Source organism: Megascapheus bottae, chromosome 11 (genome assembly GCF_031878675.1).
Source record: "Megascapheus bottae isolate mThoBot1 chromosome 11, mThoBot2.hap1, whole genome shotgun sequence".
In the NCBI taxonomy this organism is placed as follows: domain Eukaryota; kingdom Metazoa; phylum Chordata; class Mammalia; order Rodentia; family Geomyidae; genus Megascapheus; species Megascapheus bottae.
The window spans coordinates 39,223,488-39,245,264 of record NC_143519.1 but is presented as its reverse complement, the minus strand read 5'-3'; the positions used below and the strand labels follow the sequence as shown (position 1 = coordinate 39,245,264).

General features: G+C 36.5%; 1 protein-coding gene across 1 annotated transcript in view; it reads left to right on the top strand.

Moving 5' to 3' along the window:
* Vwa8 (von Willebrand factor A domain containing 8) overlaps positions 1 to 21,777 on the top strand; it is a 281,874-nt gene that overhangs the window by 16,265 nt on the left and 243,832 nt on the right. The window contains 2 exon segments of the mRNA XM_090342080.1: positions 9,780 to 9,910; positions 13,646 to 13,756. Coding sequence (XP_090198206.1) covers positions 9,780 to 9,910; positions 13,646 to 13,756 — 242 coding nt within the window.

Below are 21,777 nucleotides of genomic sequence, written 5' to 3'. Positions count from 1 at the left end.
TCAGTCTGGTTCCCTTTATTCTCCATTATTTCACAGGAGTGATACTCATGTATATATGAGTCATATTCCTGAATATTACAACTAGTGAACGTTATTTTAGTTCTGTTTAAGAGCCAAGCAAAAACCATGTAGTTTTCATTCTGTCTTTCCTTTATAAAATAAATCCTGGTCTTGTGTGGTGCCTTACACCTGTAATCCTAGGACTTATGAAGCAGAAGTAGATTCCAAATGGGTGGCCAGGTTGGGCTGACAAGTTCCAGACTAACCTAAACTACATAGTAATACCCTGTCTCAAAAATTGTTTGTCACTTAATCTGCTATGCATTTCATATAGATTTGATTTTGAATTCTTCCTCATGTTGTTTGCAGGCTTACAAATGGCAATTCATGTAAGTTCCCTTTCAAAGATCTTTTTCTTTAAAAATTAATAATATTTTTTCATGTCTTTTGTGTTAAGTTTCTGATAGCTTACTGTTTGAAATTTAACAGGAAGAATTTATGCTAAAAGGGGCCGGGTGTTGGCCCAGTGGTAGAGTTCTTGCCTTGCATGTACAAAGACTCAGGTTCGACTCCTTGGTACCCCATACATAGCGAAAGCCAGAAGTGGTGCTGTGGCTAAAGACCTCTAGTCTTGAAAAAGCCCAAGGACAGTGCTAAGGCCCAGAGTTCAAGCCCCAAGACTGACAAAAAAAAATTATACTGAAAAAAGCCAGGTAGTCTATAGATTTGCATGTAGTACTTGTTATCCATTCTTCAGTCTTCCTTCCACACACACAATATCCTGGCCTATTAAGTTTTGTATATCAAAATGAAAGCATATATTTCATATTTCATCCACTGGTAAAATTGTTACACTGTTTCTACTGTTTTTTTTGTTTGTTTATTTTGTTTTGCCAGTGCATGCTAGGCAAGCACTCTATTACTAGGCCAAACTCCTGGCTCCTGCTGTTTTTGTTTTTGTTTTTTGTTTTTTTTTTGTGGTCATGGGACTTGAACTCTGGGCCTGGGCACTGTCCCTGAGCTCTTCAGCTCAAGGCCACTCCTACCCCTTGAGCCATAGTGCCACTTCTGGTTTTCTGGTGGTTAACTGGAGATAAGAGTCTCACGGACTTTAGTAACTGAGCTGGCTTTGAACCACAATCCTCAGATCTCAGCCTACTGAGTAGCTAGGATTACAGGCATGAGCCACCATTTCCAGCTGCTCGTTGTTTTTTGTTTATTCGCTTGGTTTTTTTTTTTTTTTGCTAGTCCTGGGCTTGGCCTGAACACTGTCCTTGGACTTTCTCAAGGCTAGAGCCACTTCTGTCTTTTTAAAAAAATATATATGTGATATTGAGGAATTGAACTCAGGTCTTCGTACATGCTAGGCAAGCATTCTACCACTAGGCCAAACTCCCAGCCCTCTGCTTTGTTTTTTTAATAGGCAACTAGGCTTATTTGTAAGAGAATTAGTGTTAAGAATTTATCTTAGGAGACCTGGCAAAAAAAGTCTTTAGTTAGTTGCTTAGGCATTATGTGGTTGCTATATTAATTGGACAGATAAAATATATTTCATTGTGCAACATGTTTTTATGTATCTGTTTGTTATACTATGTTCAAACATTGAGTTTATTGAACTTTCTTTCTCAGGCAATATTTCCAAAACAGGAAAATTACAGTTCTTTGGTTTTACTGTTGTATTATTACATGATTGATTAAAGAGTTTTGATCTGGGTCAGGAGGAATTTATATGGCTATTTTTTCATTTAAAATGTATTCTGAAAATTCTTAAAAATGTATTCTAAAATACTTGGAAGTTGTGTTTTTTCTTGCCTTTATTCTTTAGTTGAGTTTTCTAAAAATGTTTCTTGCTTTTAGATGTTTGTGACACATGAAATGACAGACTTTTGTTGAAGAAAGGAACCTTGGCAATTATCATGCTTTCCAAAACTGTTTTATAGCCAGGAAAGTAGGACCACAAGAATTCTTGCAGGACACCAGTTAACAAGTAGAAAGCCTATATTTCTTAACTGTACTTTGGTTTTCCTTTTATAGTCTGCCATGAAAATTAATCCTGGCATGAAAGATATGTTAGAAAATTATCTTGGAATTTAAAAATATGAAAGATGATTTTTTTAAAAAAATTACTGAATTAGTTAGGCATGATGATGATACTTTATTTCTAGTTTAAAATAATTAAAAATGACTGTTGTATTAATGAAGACATATAAATCACGCTGTTGAACCCTGCTATTCACGTCTAACATATGTTTGTTAAATGCTAGCTGTTATGTATGATAGATTAGACGTATTCTGAGAGGGAAGGTTAAAGTTTATTGACCAACTCCATGAAAGCAGTTTTGTCTGATCAAATAAAATTGCTCATTTCATTGGCCACTTGAGGTAATGAGTGTTTATAAGCTATAGGAGGTGGTCAACTTTTCATTAGAATTTATTTCTGTCTTCACCGTGTGGTGAACCATAGAAATTTATTCTAGCATCTATTAAGGCACCTAGCACATTATGCAACCAAGAGCTGGATTGCTCTTCTGTGTTTCATTATCTAGCTCTTTTCAGCTCCTGCCTTGACCATTAAAATTTCCATTGATCTAATTCCCAAGTCTTCTCTCACATGCAAATGCTGAAGTGGATAACTGAAATCTCTTTTGTTTCCTTTTTATGTGAAAATTAGTATCTTAGAGTTTAGACAAAATTAGCAATTAAAAAAAGATTCCTATTTCTGTGTTTAAAGTTAAACTAGATTGTATTAAAGAGGTATTGCCTTCATTATTTGCCTTATGAGGTAATGCTCCAGGGCAACAAATTTTCCACAGGTAACTTTGGGCCTGACCTCAGAGCTTCATTTTGTTTTATTACATAATCTTGTTGTGGTCAGTGGACCAATTATGCATAAGGTCACTTAAGGTTTACTGGACGCAGTGATCTTTTAACCAAGCAATTAGAGCCTAGAAAGATTTTTTGCAAGAGTTACAACATTGTGCTCTTATAATGCATCACAGGATTAGAATTTTTTTCTGTAGTTTATAAATAATTTTGAGGCTTGAGAAATTCACCTACATTATAAATGACTGAATGTCCAGAACAACTGATCTCTGTGTAAATGTAGATGATTTAGGGCAATCTTTGCAGGTATTTGTCAATTGTAATGAATTAATAGCAGAGATTATACAGAAAGTAGGTCTCTGGGGGAAGTATTGACTAACAGCCTTTCACTTCATAGAGCCAAGGGCTTGAAAAAAACTGAGAGAAGTAAGGTCTCCAGTAGTTAAAACCTGCTTTATTTTTAAAATTGCACTTTGACTCTCATTATATGAGACTTTACTTTTAAGGATTAGCTTTGAGATTTTTTTTTTTTTGCCAGTCCTGGGGCTTGAACTCAGGACCTGGGCACTGTTCTTGGACACTTTTTGCTCAAGGCTAGCACCCTGCCAGCTGAGCCACAGAGCCACTTCTGGCTTTTTTTGTGTATGTGGTACCAAGGAATGAACCCAGGGCTTTGTGCATGCTGGGCAAGCACTCTACCACTAGGCTATACTCCTGGACTCAGCTTTGGGGTTTCTTTAGATGTATTTTTTAAGGACAGAGTCCTTTTAAAGCCCTTAAGGTTTTGAAGTCTCTCTCAGAGTCTGTATAACAGTCTTTAGCCCGTGCTAATTTTTCTTTCTCTTAGATGCTATATGCTAGGTACATTTAACAAATTAATGCATTTATTGCTCTTTATTTTATGTATTTATTTTTTCTTTTTTATTGTTGGGATAATGTATAAAGGGTTTACAGTTACATTTGTCAGGTAGTAAGTACATTACTTCTCGCACATTGATACCCCTTTTCATGTTTTTGTCCCTGTTTTCTTCCGTCCTTATGCATTTATTTTACTCTTAATTGTTCTGTTGTGTTCTACAGTTTTCATCAAAGGCATACAATATGAAGTTAATTAATTTTTAAGTTGTAGAAAATATACAGAATAACACAGACACATACATACATATGTATGTATCCATAAACATACAGACTTTTCTACCTAGACTGGCCTTGAACTCCCATTTTTTAGGTCTCACACTTTTGAGTGACCAGAATTACAGAAGTGAGTCACCTGGTCTCTTTTCAATACGTATTAAACTTAATTTGCAGAAATTTTGTTTGAAATTTAGACATCTGTATTCCTGAGGAATATTGGACACTGCAGTATTTTTTCTTGGGATATGTTTGTCATATTTTGACATCAGGTTAGTGTATCCTCATAGAATGAAATGTAAAGCATGTACTCCTCTTCAGTTTTCTGATTGGGTCTATACAATTTATAATTTTTTCCATTTGTGTTTGGTATCATTCACCAGTAGGTCATCTTGGCCTTCGTTTTTCTTTGTGGGAAGAATTTAACAGAAAAATTCATGTTCTTTCCTAGATGTAGTTGTTTAAACTGTTTCTTCTAATGTTATCTAAAGAAGAGTTGGTTCTTTCACAGAGTTTGTCTTTTTAGAAATTTGTTAATGTCATCCAAGTTGTGTAATATGTTGGCATAACATATTTCACACTATGGCCTCATTATCCTTTTACTCTTGAAAGTATTTGCATTTCATATATTTCTCATTTCTGATGTTGGCAATTTCTGTCTTTTTAACCAGTTTGTCTAGTGGTTTCTCCATTTTATTGTTGGTCTAAGAGATTGTTTCTAGTTTAATTGAATTTTCTTTATTTTCCTGTTTTCTGTGTCATTGATCCTAAAGGGAAATGATAATATCATTCTCTTTCTTTAATTTTTATTTGCTCTTCATTTTCTAGTCTCTAAATGGAGAAGTTAAGGCCACTAATTTGAACCCTTCCTTTTTCTCAATCACTTAATGCTATATCCCTTAAAAAACTGCTTTAGTGGCATGCCAGAAATTTTAATATATATTAATTTTCATTCAGTTCAAAAGAATTGCAACCCATTTGTAATTTATAAATGTGTGACTATTAAAAAGTTGGAATCTACAGTAATCTTGACTCTGTGTGCAATAGCAGCAAGTACACAGAGGTAAGCAGCAAAATGTGGCTATGATTTTGACCTTGATACACGAAGAGCAGTATAATGGAGACTTTCTCCCTTTGAGAACTTGTTTGGAGATTCTAGCAGTGGAGTACAGCTACTCATAACTGCTTGACTGAAAAACAGCAAAGCCTATAAGTGTTGAAGGAAGCACTGTGGACTTTTGGGAGCTTTCTCAGTTGCTTTCCTTCAGTTTTTCTGGCCAAAATGTAGTTGTTTATTTTGTTGGAAGAACATTGCCCATCTTACTTACGTCACTTGTCAGTTATCCCATGTTTTATTTAGAAGTGTTTTATTTAGAAATATTTTATTTAGTTTCTAAGTGTTTGCAAAATTTCCAAAGATTTTTCTAATTAATTTTTCTAATTAATTTCTAATGTATCTAGTATTTTTTTTTGCCAGTCTTTTGGCTTGAACTCAGGGCCTGAGCACTGATCTTGGGCTTTCTCAGGGCTAGTGCTCTACCACTTGAGCCACAGCACCACTTCTGGCTTTTTCTCTGTATGTGGTGCCAGGAAATCGAGCCCAGGTCTTCATGCATGCTAGGCAAGCACTCTACCTCTAGGCCATGCTCCTGGCCATATCTAGTATATATATATATATATATATATATATATATATATATATATATATATATATATGTTTTAAATGACTATATGGGCTGGACATTGATAGCTCATACCTATAATCCTAGTTACTCAGGAGAGATTAGAAGCATCATAGTTTCATGCCAGCCTGCACCAGAAACCAACAACAAAAACAATAACAAAGACCATCTCAACAGAAAGAGCTGAATGTATTGGTGTGTTTCTTTCACCCCAAATCTTGTGGGAAGCTCAAATGGGAGATTAGTAGCTTAGTTTGGACTGGGGGAAAAAAAGAGATTTTATCTCTAAAGTAACCAGAACAAAAAGGGCTGGAAAGTGGCTCTCAATGTAGAGTACTTACTCAACAAAGGCATGTCCCTCAGTTTAAACCCTAGTACTCCATAAAAAAAAACCGGAAAACTTATGAAAATAGACTATAAAAGCTTGTTTCATTACTTAAAACTAATAAAATCAGTTTTGAAGGGAAGATGAGATTAAGAAAAAGTAATGGGATGAATTGGATCAATGTACATCATATGTAAGTATGGAAAATAATAAAACTATATATACTAATTACACTGTGAGAAAGAAAATATTCTATTATTATTTTGAAGTAGTGTCTCATTATATACATGCCTGGTGGTCTCAAACTCATTAGGTAGCCCAAACTGGCCTTGAACTCAAAATCCACCTTCTTTACACTCCCTAGTTCTGGGATTATAGAATTGTAGCCTCTATCCTGGTTTCTGTGTATATTATTTTGGGACCACTTCTGCTGAGTGATAGAGTGATATATTGTGCAAATCTCTGTCTGTCTGTCTGTTTCTGTTGGTCATGGGACTTGGATTCAGGGCCTGGACACTATCCTTAACTTCTTTTGCTTAAGGTTAGAGCTCTACCACTTTGAGCCACAGCTCCACCACAAATTTTTGAGTAGTTAATTGGAGAAACTAGGATGGCTTTGGATCATGATCCTCAAATTCCAGTCTTCTGAGTAGGATTACAGGATACGAGGATTATAGGTGTGATCCACCAGTGCCTGGCTTTCTCTTTTTATTAGCATACACTACAGAGGATTTTACTATTACCTTCCCATACATGTTTATAATATATTCTTTTTCCAAACAATTTCATTATTTATTTTCATAGTTGCAGGCAATCTATTTTAATACTTCTTTTTCTCTTTCATTTTCCTGGTTAGCATATCTCCTTCCCTGGAAATATTCTTGCATCAAATAATTTTAAAATTTATATTGATTAATTTTTCCAATTGTAAGAAAAATGAAACCCCTTGTCAGTAGTATGTACTGTGCTAGCCAGTGTTAGTTTTGCTTGCAGCTATGCTGGGTGAAGACCATCAGCTCACTTTGTAAATGAGTAAGTGGCTTTCTATAAACAGATGTTGAATATGAGAACAGATTTCTTCAAAATCTTCAAATCAGTTCTTACTGAGCTGATTTAACCTTTTAGTTCATTTAGCCCCTGTTGTAAATAATGAGGACTCCAGTTCTGAACACAGTACCCTGTGTCCCCTGCCACCGTGATTTCCTCCATGAGGTTCACTGTTCTACCTATGCACACTAATAGCTGGGTGATAGTCTAGTAGAAGACATGCAGTTGCAGTGAGGATATTAGTGTGCATCTTTTGAGATCTCTCAATGTACTGTGGTGGAATGATCTAATTTAAGGGAGAGTGGTAGTTATGTGTTGAAATCTCTTCAAGTGATTCTGTGGGGTGATGGTGGTGATTAAAATGAAACATCATGGGACCACAGCTGACACAAGCCCTGTGATTGGGATGAGGTAAGAACTGTGTTCCTTTGTTCATTACTTTGAGTGTGAACTCAGGAGCCCATTCATATACACCCAATTTACATTTTGCATACTGCTGTCCAGAGCATAAAGCAGAGATGACTTGACAGCTGAGAATGGGTTCTTTCATACCTATAAAGGAAAATCAGAGAATATAGGATCAGGCTCGCTCTCTGCTGTGGTTTTGACATCAACCTAGTACTAGTGGATTCAGGAAGGTGACATCTTGTGCATGAGTGAAGTTGGGATTTCTCTCATGTACTCAGCAGTGTTCATGTTAGGTTATGTCTGGCAGCTTGGCAGTTTGCTTTGCAGATGCTGGTAATGTACAGTCTTAAATCTTGCTTCTATTTCTGGCATCCTTTTAAGTATGACTCATGTTTTCTTGAGGCCATCCTAAAAATACAGCTAGTTTCAAGCATTAATGTAAAATGCACCACAGGCATCCCATAACTTGACATAATGCTTTCTTTCAGTAGTGTAATGCAATTTCCTGACAAATACAGATGTACTTTCTTTATGAGAACAGACCCTGAAACATGAATAAGGAAAGTACAATTTTTATGGAGAAGTGGATTCTCTGACAACATAATGCATGTAACTAATTATTTTAACATTTTGATAGGAAGAATAAATATAGAAAAATAGGACTAAGGGCCAGGATGGTAGTCTTCTAAATTTGCTGTAGTCCCATATGGCTTGCATTTGTAGGAAAGGTATTGAACATGAAAGTAGATGATGTCAAAGGCCTTGCCAAAGGAGACAGTAGTACTTAGTGACTGATAATACACTATGGACTCAAAAGTTAGAAGTAACTCCTTAGTACTGGGCAAGTAACAAAAGGTGACATTATTGCCTAGGGCAGGTTGGTACTGCATATTGCATCTGATGTCACAATGTACCAGATCATCTGTGAGACAAAGTAGAGGATCATAGTTGGAATGCCTCTGACATTCCAGGCAGAGATGGCAGTACTGTCACTGGTTGAGAACCAGCATAGAAGGATAAGAATAAAATAAGGCATGATGCTCTTCTGGTCAGCTCTTAACACACATGAGCATCATGCTGAAGTGAAAGACACAGCTCTCCAAGCTCAAGTTTAAATGTCACATGCTCTTTTCCCTCACTCAAGAAAGGACATTGGTGATTGCTCTATGTAGATACACCTTTGATTTGATTCTGCTCCAATCTACATTTTTTTTGCAATCCTAGGGCTTGAACTTGGGGCCCAGGCACTGTCCTTGGGCTATCTCAAGGCTAGTGTTCACTTGAGCCACAGTGTACTTCTGGCCTTTTCTGTGTATGTGGTACCGAGGAATTGAGCATGCCTTGTGCATGGTAGGCAAGCATTTTACCACTAGTTCACACTCCCAGCCCAACTCCAGTCTACTTTTTAGTTTCTTTTTATTAATACTGTTAAGTAGCTCATTTTTATTTTGAATGTTGTTATTCAAAGTATTCTGTATGCCTTTTGATGTACAAGAGCAGAAGATTTTCTTGTGTACCTCAGGATGGACCTGCTGGGTCAATGGCTGCTTTACATTTGAACAAGCACAGATTAACTGCACTAATTTAAACATTAAAAAAAAAACCACTGTGTAGAAAATAAACATTGGCGATTTATTTAATAATAGAGAACTTGGAAGGCATTGTATGGCATAGTCTTCTATTCTGAAAGACTTAGCATACAGAATAGTCCTAAATTATAAATTTCATAGAAATGGTTTTAAATCTATATCAGATTTAAAGTTTGAGAGATTATATAACCATTGCACCTTTAATTAAAATGTACTTACCTCTAGTTTTCTAATTCTGTGACAAGCATTAATTTTCTGGGATTGTTTGGCTACATCTTTCTGGATAAAAGGATTAAGCTATGATTTTGTAATAACCACCCCGTTCAGTTTTCAAATCATCCTTGAAAGACAAATATTTAGGAATGTATAGATGATTATTCTCATTCCTGCAAGTTTTCAAATGTAAAATAACTGATATCAAAAAATTTACTCTGTTTTAGCCTTGATGGCAAGTGTTTCATTTCAAACAGTGAACATTCCCCAGGAATTTATAGTTTCTGGATGTAGACATATAAACATGTATTTAACATACATAGTGTGTTGCTTATATGTTTATTTGAAGTAAGAAAAGGAAGGGGGGAAAACAAGATGATTGAGATGGGGTGAGGGGAGGGAAATGGGGACAGAACCATGGGAGGGGATATCAATGTGTGAGAAGTAATGTACCTACTACCTGACAAATGTAACTGTAACCCCCATATACATTACCCCGACAATAAAATAAAAGGAAAAAAGTCCCATTTACATGTCATTTTCTCTATTTTCCTGTAACAGTTTCAGATTCTCTGGCTCAGTCAGTGGTTCAACATCTAAGATGGATAATGCAAAAGGATCTTTTGGGGCAAGATGTCTTTCTAATAGGACCTCCTGGGCCTCTTCGACGGTCTATTGCTATGCAGTACTTGGTGAGAAATTAATTCTTGTTCATTTCTAGTGATCTTAATGGTGATAGGCTGTTATAAAATACAAAATGGTTAAGAAAATATAAAGACATTGGAATTAGCCACTTCCTGAAATAGTACCACCAAAAAGCTGGCCTCGCCAGGGTACGGTGGCTCAAGCCTGTAATCTTAGCTACTAGCTAAGATCTGAGGATCAAGGTTCAAAGCTGGCCTGGAACGAAAGGACCTGAAACTCTTATCTCCAATTAACCTCTAGAAAACGGGCTTGGCTCAAGAGTAGGGTGGTAGCGTTGAGCTATAGAGCTCAGGGACAGCGCCCAGGCCAAGCTCAAGCCCCATAATCCACAAAAAAAACAAAAAACAAAAACAAAAACCCCAAACAAACAAACACAAAAAACAAAACAAAACAAAAAGCTGACCTCTAACTACTATCCTGTTTCTATCTCCTCCTTACTTAGTAGTTGGAATAATAGATATGTACCACCATATCTGCAAAAGGTGATTTTAACTTAACTTTGTTATTTTTGTTGTTATATTGGAGTTTAAACTCAGGACCTCATGCTTGCTATGCAAGACATCTATCATGTAAGCCATGTCCCCAGCTGTTTTTTTTCTTTCTTTCTTTTTTCATTTACGCTTTTTTTTTGTCTTGTCCTGAAGCCGGAACTCAGGGCCTCAGTACTATCCTTGAGCTTTTTCTTAGCACTCTGCCACTTGAGCCACAGCACCATTTCTGGCTTTTTTTTCCCTATATATGTGGTACCAAGGAATGGAACCCTGGTCTTCATGTATGCTAGGCAAGCACTCTACCACTAGGCCAAACTCCCAGTCCCCATTTAATTATTTTTTTTCATATAGAGTCTTACGTGTTTTGCCCAGGGCCAGCTTCAGGCCACAATCATCAACCTTATTTCTTCCATATGTAGCTGGGATTTTGTATACTTTGATCCTCTTTATGTCTACTCCCCAAGTAGCTGGGATTACAGATATGAGCCACTGCATCCAGCCTTATGAGTGATTTTTTTTTTTTTTTGCCAGTCCTGGGCTTGAGCTCAGGGCCTGAGCACTGTCCTTGGACTTTCTCAAGGCTAGAGATCTACCACATGAGCCTCAGCACCAGTTCTGGCTTTTTTTTCTATGTATGTGGTACCGAGGAATCGAACCCGGGTCTTCATGCATGCTAGGCAAGCACTTTAACCAGTAGGCCAAACTCCCGGCCCCATGAGTGATTTTTTTAAATAAAGTTATTATTATTATTTTTGTTGTTGTTGTTGTTGGTCATGGGGCTTGTGCTGTCCCTGAGCTTTTTTGCTGTACCACTTTGAGCCACCGCATCACTCTCAGTTTTTCTGTAGTTAACTGGAGGTCAGTCTCACAGACTTTGCTGCCCACGCTGGTTTCAAACCACGATCCTCAGACTTCAGCCTCATGAGTATCTAGGATTGCAGTAAGTGTGAGCCAGCAGCACCTGGCAGACAAAAGTTATTAAGGGAGAAAATGTGCATTTGCCTTTCATAGCTTTAGCAGGGATTTTTTTTCCTGAATCTAAAAAATTTTGCTTTCAGTAGAAAAGAAAGAAAAAATTCAAGCAATGTATGGTAGATAGAACCAGCAACTCTGAAATTATAAAACAAAGCTTAGTTTTGAGTCAAGTGCTGGTAGCTCTTGCCTGTTATCTTAGCTACTCAGGAGAATGAGATTTGGAGATCATGATTCAAAGCTAGCTTGGGTAGGAAAGTCTATGAGACTCTTATCTCCAATTAACTACCAAATATGTAGAAGTGTGGCTCAAGTAGTAGACCTCTAGCTTGAGTGAAAAAGCTGAGGGAAAGTGCCTCTCAAACCCTTAGTTCAGACTCCAGTTCCAGCTAAAAGAAAAAAAGTCATTTTTATTATATTCAATGAATTTTTCCTTACATCGGTTCACAATTTAAGAATCCAAGCAATTCTTTGGACTTCCTGAAATTACATGGTCCTTATATAGAGCAAAAAGTTTATTAAAGAATTTTTTTTTTTTCGGTTGTGGAGCTTGAACCTTGGGCCTGGGCGCTGTCCCTGAGATCTTCAACTCAAGGCTACTGCCTTGTCCCTTGAGCCACAGGGCCATTCCAATTTTCTGGTGATTAATCGGAAGTAAGGACTTTAGTGCCTATGCTCGCTTTGAACCGCAATCCTCAGATCTCAGACTCCTGAGTAGCTTGGATTATGGGTGTGGGCCCCGGGGGCCAGCTGAAGAATATTTCTTACGTATTAAATTGTTTTTCTTTTCTTTTTATTCTTTAAATAGATAAGAAAAATTCATAAACATTAAATAGCTCAATCTTTATTCAGCTAGACTTCAAAATGCTGTATTGATTTCTCTTCCTGGCATGTTATTCCTTAGTATCAAGAGTTCTTTGAGAGCTGTTGTTATGTGAATTGAAATGTTCAAATTTTAATCCAAAGAGAAGTGTTGACAAGACTTTTCTAATACTTGGTCATCATTAATAAGCATTGCTCTTTGGTTTTCAGATGTGTGCTTTCTGCCTCACTCATTTCAAAGACTAATCCCACATGGAGTTTTTGTTCCTGGCAAGGCCTTGAAGTTGGTTGAAATTGTGTAGAGAGCGGCTAAGAGATTATAGAAGGCTTGTCTAGGAGATTATAGGAAGCTTGTTGGCTCAAAATGCAACATAAGTTTGTAAGTGTCAAGCCTGTATATTTTAAAACAACCACTACAGCCAAAGTTTACATGTAAAATTGGGCTGAGACCAGTGATGGGCTGTGAAAATCATACAGTGAAACTCAAAAGTGGCCCAAGTCTGTGCTTGTAATCCTAGTTACTCAGAAGGCTGAGATCTGAGGATCACGGTTTGAAGCTAGGGCAGGAATGTCTCTATGACATTCTTATCTCAAATTAACTAATCAAAAACTGCAAGTGATGCTGTGGTTCAAAATGGTAGAACCCTAGCCTTGAGCAAAAAGAGCTCAGGGACAATGCCCAGGCCCTAAATTCAAGCCCCACAACCAACCATAAAAATGAAGAATAAAGTATTTGAAAGAAATGTTTGGATGGCTTTTACTTCAAATCACATGATATTTGTGTGAAATAGTTTTTATTCCTCTCCCTCCATATTTTACTCACCTTCCCTACTATGTCTTCCTTTATTCCTCTTCTTGTCCTTCTCTTTGTATCTCCTCCTGTTATGTACAGGTATCTTTCTTCTGTTAACATAACCATTGACATTTGTCATGTTTTTCACCTGGTAAAGTACTTAACATAGTATATACATATGTTAAACATTAGACAGTGGATAAATTAATTAAAACTCTCTTGAAAAAAAGATAGTCACTGCCTACAGAAATTGCTAAGGCTTGTACAAAACCAAGTAGGGATACTGTTCAATTATTATTCATAATATTTGAAAAGAATTATGTAGGAGAAATCAAGGTTTATAAGATATCATTTTGAATAATTGCTTAAGTAGTAGGATTGAGTGCCGTAGAAACAGAGCTCTTCCAATGTAGCTATATATGTAAATTGATCTGTCTATCCATCTCTGTTAGAGATATTATCTATGTGTATTTTGGGTACAGTTTATTGAACATTCAGATATGAGACTCAAAAGGTTTTAATCCAGAATTTGAGTTAGACTCTTCTAGAGCAGTGGCATTTTCAATTAACATGCTTTTGCATTGCCAATTAAATGCAGGTAGTTTGATTTTAGATTTGGAATAACTTCATTCTCTACCCAACAGGAATTGACCAAGCGAGAAGTTGAGTACATCTCTTTGTCAAGGGACACCACAGAGACTGATCTCAAACAGCGACGAGAGATCCGTTCAGGCACAGCATTCTACATTGACCAGGTAAGTTCTCAGCCCATGCCAGCCTGAAACTGTCTACTCCAGGGATATATGGAATTTATTTTTAAAGTAAAAATAGTTCTACAATGATAAATGTATGTATCGTGTTTTCACATCATTTTTGCTAGTGTATATTAATTGTACAAAGCAATCAGTTTCATTATGACATTGTCATAGTTAAATATACTGTTCTCTGATTATATTCACCCCCTCACATTATCCATTAGCGCTACCCTCCCTCTTCTTGCTGGTCTGGTTCCCTTCCTTATTTTTAAGTTTAATTTTATTGTCAATGTGATGTACAGAAGGGTTATAGTTATGTACATAAGATAGTGAGTACATGGTCTGGTCTTCTCCTTGTCCTCATCTTCTTCCTTCTCTTCTTCTTCCTCCTCCTCCGCCTCTTTGTCGTATCGTCTTCTACTTTCACATTATACAATATTTATCTTTCTGAGTGTGGATTATTTGATTACATGATGATCTCCAATTTTATTATTTTCCTGCAAATGATATAATTCTTTTTAATGATTGAATGACATTCCATTGTGTATATATACTATGTTATATATACATAAACATGGTATAAATGGAGAAAGTTTCAAGGGCTCCTAAGAAAAATGTGTATTCCACAGTTGTTGAGTGAATAGTTTTAGAACTCTGTAAAGCCCATTTAGAACTCTGTACAGTTTAACTATGATGTTTCTTTGTTGATTTGTTGTTGTCTACATGATTTTTTTTCCGTCGAGTGAATACTGAAGTCACACACTTTTATTGTATCTGTGCCTGTCTGCTTCTTTATGTCCAATAGTGCTTATTTTGTCTAATTATATATGTTTATATATATATATACATATATATTGCTGTAATCATTGTATCTTCAAAAAATTGTTTCCTGGTACTAGGGCTTAAACTCTTTTTCATATTTGGCTTTTTTATTCAATGCTGGCATTCAACCACTTGAACTACACTTTTACTTCCTAACCATTGTATCTTTTTTAATGTTATTAATTTTTTGTCCATATATATATATTTTTTTTTTTTTGGTTGGCCATGGGGCTTGAATTCAGTAGGACAAAACAGGCCTAGGTGCTGTTTCTGAGCTCTTCAGCTTCAAGGCTAGTGCTCTACCACTTGAGCCACAGTGCACTTCTGGTTTTTTGGTGATTAATTGGAGATAAGAGTCTCATGAACTTTCTTGACTGGGTTGGCTTTGAACCTCGATCCTCAGATCTCAACCTCCTGAGTAGCTAGGATTACAGACGTGAGCCACCACGCCCAGCTTCATTATATCTTCTTGATGGAAGGTTTTATTTATTAATGTGTTCTGTTCTTTTTTGGGAACATAACTATTCTTGCTTGCTTTCAGATCCTATTGCTTTTATTATAATTTTCAATTCTTTCAAATGAAGATAAACATTTACTTGTAAACTCCATCTCATTTGTGGATGCAGATGCAACTTTCAACCATTATCAAAATTACAACATTGTCAGAAGTTCATTCATTAATGAGTATTTGGAATTTGAATATCTCCCCATAAAAAGAGGCCATAAAGAATGGTTAAATTCTGATATTTACCTCAGACCATTAGCCCCTATATTGCTGTGTCCAAATTATCACATGGTAAGTATCAAATGCTCCTGCATTTCATTTGGCTTCTGTGGTAGTTGGAGCTGAGGCTCTGTTTCTCTACTCTGCTGTTGAATACTCAGGCCATCTCTTATCTCCTAATATAGCATTAACAGTTGGGCAAATTTATAAAATTTATTTATTTATTTTTATTTTTTATTTTTTTGTCAGTCCTGGGCTTGAGCTCAGGGCCTGAGCACTGTCCTTGGACTTTCTCAAGGCTAGAACTCTACTACTTGAGCCTCAGCATCATTTCTGGCTTTTTTTTTCTATGTATGTGGTACCAAGGAATCGAACCTGGGTCTTCGTGCATGCTAGGCAAGCACTCTACCACTAGTCCCAACTCCTGGCCCATAAAATTTATTTTTTAAAAAATCAAGAGATGGGGCTGGGAGCATAGCCTTGTGGTAGAATGCTTGCCTAGCATGCATGAAGCCCTGGGTTCGATTCCTTGGTACCACATACATAGAAAAGGCCAGAGTGGTGCTGTAGCTCAAGTGGCAAAGTGCTAGCCTTGAGCAAAATGTGTCCAAGGACAGTGCTCAGGTCCTGACTGCAAGCCCCAGGACTGGCAAAAAAAGAAATATGAAAAGAAAACTTTTATTGTCAGGGCTCTGTTTTGTGCTTAATATTTCTGCTTTTAATTTTCAAAACACGCTTAGGAATGAGAATATTTCCCTATCTTACAGATGAAGTAAATGAAGCTTCTTTCTACCATCCTATATTATTTCCCTAAAAATGGAATGAGGATCATATATCAGAATGATTAATGATGGTTCTGTTCATAATAGTAGCTATTTTTCTTAAAGTTAGTTTTTTATTTTCATATAACTGGCAGCTATGCCTGAATGTCAGTATCATGTAATTATGTATTCAGTTTATTGAATGGTAGTTTATGGGTCATATTCTAATTCAGACAGCTGAAATGTGCTTTATATTTGCAAAAATAGGCCAATTAGCTTTGCTTGATTGGGTCATACTACTAATAAGGCCAAAGCCATAATTTTCAAGCATGTGCAGATCCCTCGAGGCCATTCTCTGTAAACTTTCCCTAATGATATTTGTTGTTCTTTTTTAAAAACTGGAGAATGTTATTCACTAAGCCAATATTAACAGTACTCACTATGTACACAGCCCTGTTCTAGGAGCCAAGCAGGGCTTTCTTGCCCTATTAACCTATGGCAGAAAAGTAGAAAAGAGTTTGGAGGGTGAAGAAGAAGAGGATAGGAAGAAGGGGGAGAGGACAGAGGGAGTAGAGGAGACAGACTAAACTCATCCTTTTATCTGGAACCTAATTCAATTCTATTTTGCTATTTTAAAATAAAAATCTTAAAATTTGTGTGTGTGTTTTAAGTTTTTCTTTGGCTGTCTCAATATGTTTACATTATAACCCTTTTTAGTAAATGTGAAGTGATTTGTAATCTATTTTCTTAAGTAATGTCTATCTTAATAATGATGTTTTTAACCAATATTGGGACTTGAACTCAGGGTGCTGTCACTGTGCTTTGTTTTGTTTGGTTTTCGCTCAAGGCTGGTGCTCTACTACTTGAGCTACAGATCCACTTCTGGCCCTTAGGTAGGTAATCAGAGATAAATGTCTTACAGACTTTTCTGCCAAGGCTGGCTTTGAACTGTGGTCCTCAGATCTCAACCTTCTGAATAATTAGGATTACAGGCATGAGCCACCAGCGCACAGCTAATAATGCATATTGTTAATAGGCTTTAAAAAATAATACCACTTTAAATTTTAAATTGTTACATTGTACATTATATGGTAACCCCTGAGGATATTCTCATTTAGTAAATGAGGACACTGACATCTAGATTAATTGTTTGCCTCAGGTCTGATATCAAATCAGTAGCAAATCTAGAACAAGGACTTAGATAGTTTTGATTTTAGGTCATGCTCCTACTTTTATCTTGAAATCCTTTATGTGCACTTGCTGGTTTGGTAAAGGAGATGTGATTGTGATAGATGTCTGGGTCAGAAAGATCTTTTGTGTTTTGTTTCTGATTTTTATTTGGAAAGAACAGGAAAGAATCCAAAACTGGCCTGATTTCTTCTCTGAGGAACTATCACAATGGGCCATTTCACGTAACAATGTATGTGAACTTCTTATTTATTTTTTAAAGATTTCAAGAAAAAAACCTATATAATGCTACAATTCTTTATGACTCTATACACAAATGTTAAAAAATATCTAGGCCAATTATCTCAATTTGTTCCCTTCTGTTCTTGTAACAAGTGTATACATAGATTACTATCGTCCTTCATAGAAAAAATTTCCCTAAACTTATAAAACAGCATCTTTTAATGGAGCAACTACATTTTTTGTTCATAAACGCTAGTAGCCTGCTGTGAGCCACTTTTGTAACTATGCAATAAAAGGTAGGGCTCTCAAGCCTAGGGCATGGTGGCTCACGCCTGTAATACTAACTACCCAGTGGGTTGAGATCTGAGGATCTCAGTTCACAGCCAGCCAGGCATTAAAGTCGGAGAGACTCTTATCTCCAATTAACCACCAGAAAACGGGAAGTGGTGCTGTGGCTCAAGGGGTAGCACAGTAACCTTGAGCTGAAGAGCTCAAGGACAATGTCCAGGCCCAGAGTTCAAGCCTCATGACTGCAAAAAAAAAAAAAAAAAGGAGGGCTCTTATCCTTTGAAGATTCCAACAGGAAACAATCAATGTTGTGTCTGCACTTAAATACTGAGCAAACAGAAAGCAACCCTAGCATCCAGGCAGGGAGAAGAGGGGCTCAGGTATAACATGTGGAAGATTCTTTTCCTCTAATTAAACTGGGATTTATGAATGGGACAAATTATTATAGATATATTTGGATTCTTATTGGACTTATTGGCTCGATTCCATTGCTTATGTTTAAATCTTCTTTTCTTTAGATGTAACCATATTAAATTAACAAACTTTCTAAGTACTCTTAAGCATTGAATCATTTTATAGACTATTTTATGTAAGAATCCAGAAGTAATTTGATACTGAGATAGTAAGTTGGTAGTATTGGTTCTGTATATTGAATGTTTCAAGTTTTTATCAAAGAGCATCCGCTTAAAATATTTTTCCCTCCTCTCTGGCAAGTATTTATATCTACATTTAAAATTTCAATTTCCATGTGTTTTGGAAGTGCAACCACCCAATCAACCAAGAGGCAAATATTGAAGAAAGATATAGCTTTTGGGTGAACTTTGCTCTCTAAAAATTTACTTTTCTTGTAAGTTTATATTTTGTATTTTCACTATAAAACATTCATTCTCATTCCACTTAGATTTGTGTAAAATTGATAATTTATATTGAATTAATAAGAATAAAAGGTTGAGAAGCCCGGAGTAGTGGCTCATGCTTGTAATACTAGCTACTCAGGAGGCTGAGATTTGGGGATCGAGGTTCAAAGCTTCAAAGCCATTAGGTGAGGAATACAAGAAGGAAAATGGGTTATTACTGAAATAGTACTGGTGAGGCTGCTTGTCATGTTGGATCAGGATATCTATAAAGTCTCAGCAATGGAATCCAGAGTACATATGACATGCATCTACTTTAGTAACAGTTCTGGGCTGGCTTTGAACCTTGATCCTCAGATCCCAGCCTCCTAAGTAGCTGTGATTGCAGGTATGAGCCACCGTGCCCAGCTGTGATATTAATTTTAACTTGGCAAGTTCCTCCAGTGTTATGTTATTTGTCATTTTGTCATTTATAATACCTTGTGGGAAGATAGTTTGTGTCTGCAGATATCCTATTTCTCATATGACCTTTACCCACTATTTTTACTATCCATTGATGATTCTGTCCTGTCACAGTTACTACTATGGTGCTTGAGAAGGTATTATGGGTTAGTTTGTTAATTATTTAATAATAAATGTTCTTCCCTTGAGCTCAGGGCCTGAACACTGTCCTTGGACTTTCTCAAGGCTAGCGCTCTACCACTTGAGCCTCAGCACCATTTCTGGCTTTTTTTTCTATGTATGTGGTACCGAGGAATTGAAACTGGGTCTTCGTGCATGCTAGGCAAGCACTCTACCACTAGGCCAAACTCCCAGCCCATGGGCTTCTAATTTGATCTCAGATAGCATGTGTTTTCGTCCCTACGACGTTCTTAAGTCAGTCATAATATTTAGCCTGTGTTATAAAAACTTTTGATAAAAAAATTGGCTTAAGGGCTGGGAGTATAGCCTACTAATAAAGTGCTTGGTTTAGCATGCATGAAACCCTGGGTTTGATTCCTCAGTACACCATAAAACAGAAAAAGCCAAAGTGGTTCTGTGTCTCAAGTGGTAGAGTACTAGCCTTCAGAAAGCCCAAGGATAGTGCTCAGGCCCTGAATTCAAGCCTCAGGACTGCTGGTATGAGGTGGCTGCCATTGGATGATGTGCTGTATTTAAATGACCATGCTTTTTTTAATAAAGTTAGATCTGCACCTTGAAAAACAAAAAGACCATGAGACTTTTATCTCCACTTAACAACTAGAAAATCAGAAGTGGCGCTGTGGGTCAAGGGGTAGGACAGTATCCTTGATCTGAAGAGCTCAGGGACAATACCCAAGCCCAGAGTTCAAATCCCATGACCGACCAAAAAAAATACAGAAATATATATAGGAAAATATTACTTTATAGGAGAGAATAACAATATTTGCAGTAATGATAGTTGATGGATTATCTATCAGTTGATCCTATCGTTGTTTTTTTTTTTGTTTTTGTTTTTGTTTTTGTTTTTTTTGCCAGTCCTGTGGCTTGAACTCAGGCCTGGGCTCTGTCCTTGAGCTTTCTCAAGGCTAGCACTCTACCACTTGAACCACAGCACCATTCTAGCGTTTTTTGTGTATATGGTACTAAGGAATCGAAACCTGGGCTTCATGAATGCTAGGCAAGAACTCTACCACTAGGCCACACTCCTGGCCCCTAGTTGATCCTATTCTTAGAATGGATAATTATCTTTTGTATAATATGAATTATTAATATTTTATTATGGTTAATTATCATAAAAGAATCTATAGTGTACAATGTTAAATTTGTCAGTTTATTAAAGAGAAAGAAAAAGCAAGGTTCTTTTTAAGCAATTTTTATCTTCTCTTTAACATTTGGAAAAATAAATGCAACTCCAGGAATTCCCTTGGTTATTTTTTTTTTAAATTAGAGATACAGTCCTCCTTCAAATGTTTGACTTTTCTTTTCGGATTAGTACTAAAGGGAAAATTAAATTTAAGTAAAGATATCAATGTAAGTAAAGATTGAGATTGTCTCCTAAAGTAGCATCGTATACTCAAGTGAGAGGGAAATGGCCACCTATTCATTGTCACCTAAGGACCACATGTGAGACAGCTAATGCCAGGAAATAATCTTGCAGATGTACATTGTGCTAGGCTTATAGGCCAAATTAACAGCTTGGACTACTAAGGAAAGATTGGAAGTGTGAAAGGCCTGTACTTAGGAAGAAATGCAAAAGGATGAATTCAAGAAGTTAATTGAGGAGATTAAATAAACAATGTGGAGACAAGTTGAATGTAGAAAGTAAGATAGGAATGAAGGGTTTTGTCATGGTTAACTCCATCTTAAGAAATGTAGGATGTCTTGAGAAAAATAGGTTTTGTGCAAGCGATGGAACTGTATGACTCTGGGTTCTGGGAAACTTTAGACTGCTGAGTCAACAGCACAGAAATATTGTCTTCCGTATGGTGAAGATTACTGACTAACAAGGTGCCAATTGTCTCACTCCTATTTTCCTAGCTACTCAGAAGCCTGAGATTTGAGGACTGAGGTTCTAAAGCCAGCATGATTAGGAAAGGAAAGGCCATGAGACTCTTATCTCCAATTAACCACCAAAAAATGGAAGTGGAAGTGTGGCTTAAGTAGTAGAGCCTTGAGCAGAAAAAGCCAAAGGATAGTGTCCAGATTCTGAGTTCAAGCTCCACTACTGGTACCAAAAGGAAAACATAAAGATTACTCATGGAGGGCCTCATAAAGGAAGGTGTTAAGAATGTAATTCTGGACTGTTTATATTTAATGGATACATAGGAAAAGAGTAACTCTTTCTGTAGGAAATGAAGGATAATATGGCCCCAAAAGGAAGGGTGGTAACATAATTTTAGCACCTTAATTCTGTCTTGTGCAAGAAATAAAATGTGTCTGAGAGTTTCTTTTCTTAATATGAGTTTTAATATCTTACCGAAAAAAATGTTTTTTTCCTATTTTGCTTAGAGCCTGTCAGTTAAGAGAATTGTTTCCTTGTTTTGATTGTTATATTCCTAGTAATTTTTTGGTATTACAATTTTCCTGACTAATACCATTTTGGGATGGGGTTCTACTTTTTTCATTTTTCTCCATTATTAATTTCCTTAAGTTATTGAAATTCTAATACTGGTGAAATCAGTCTATTTGCAGTCCCCTGTA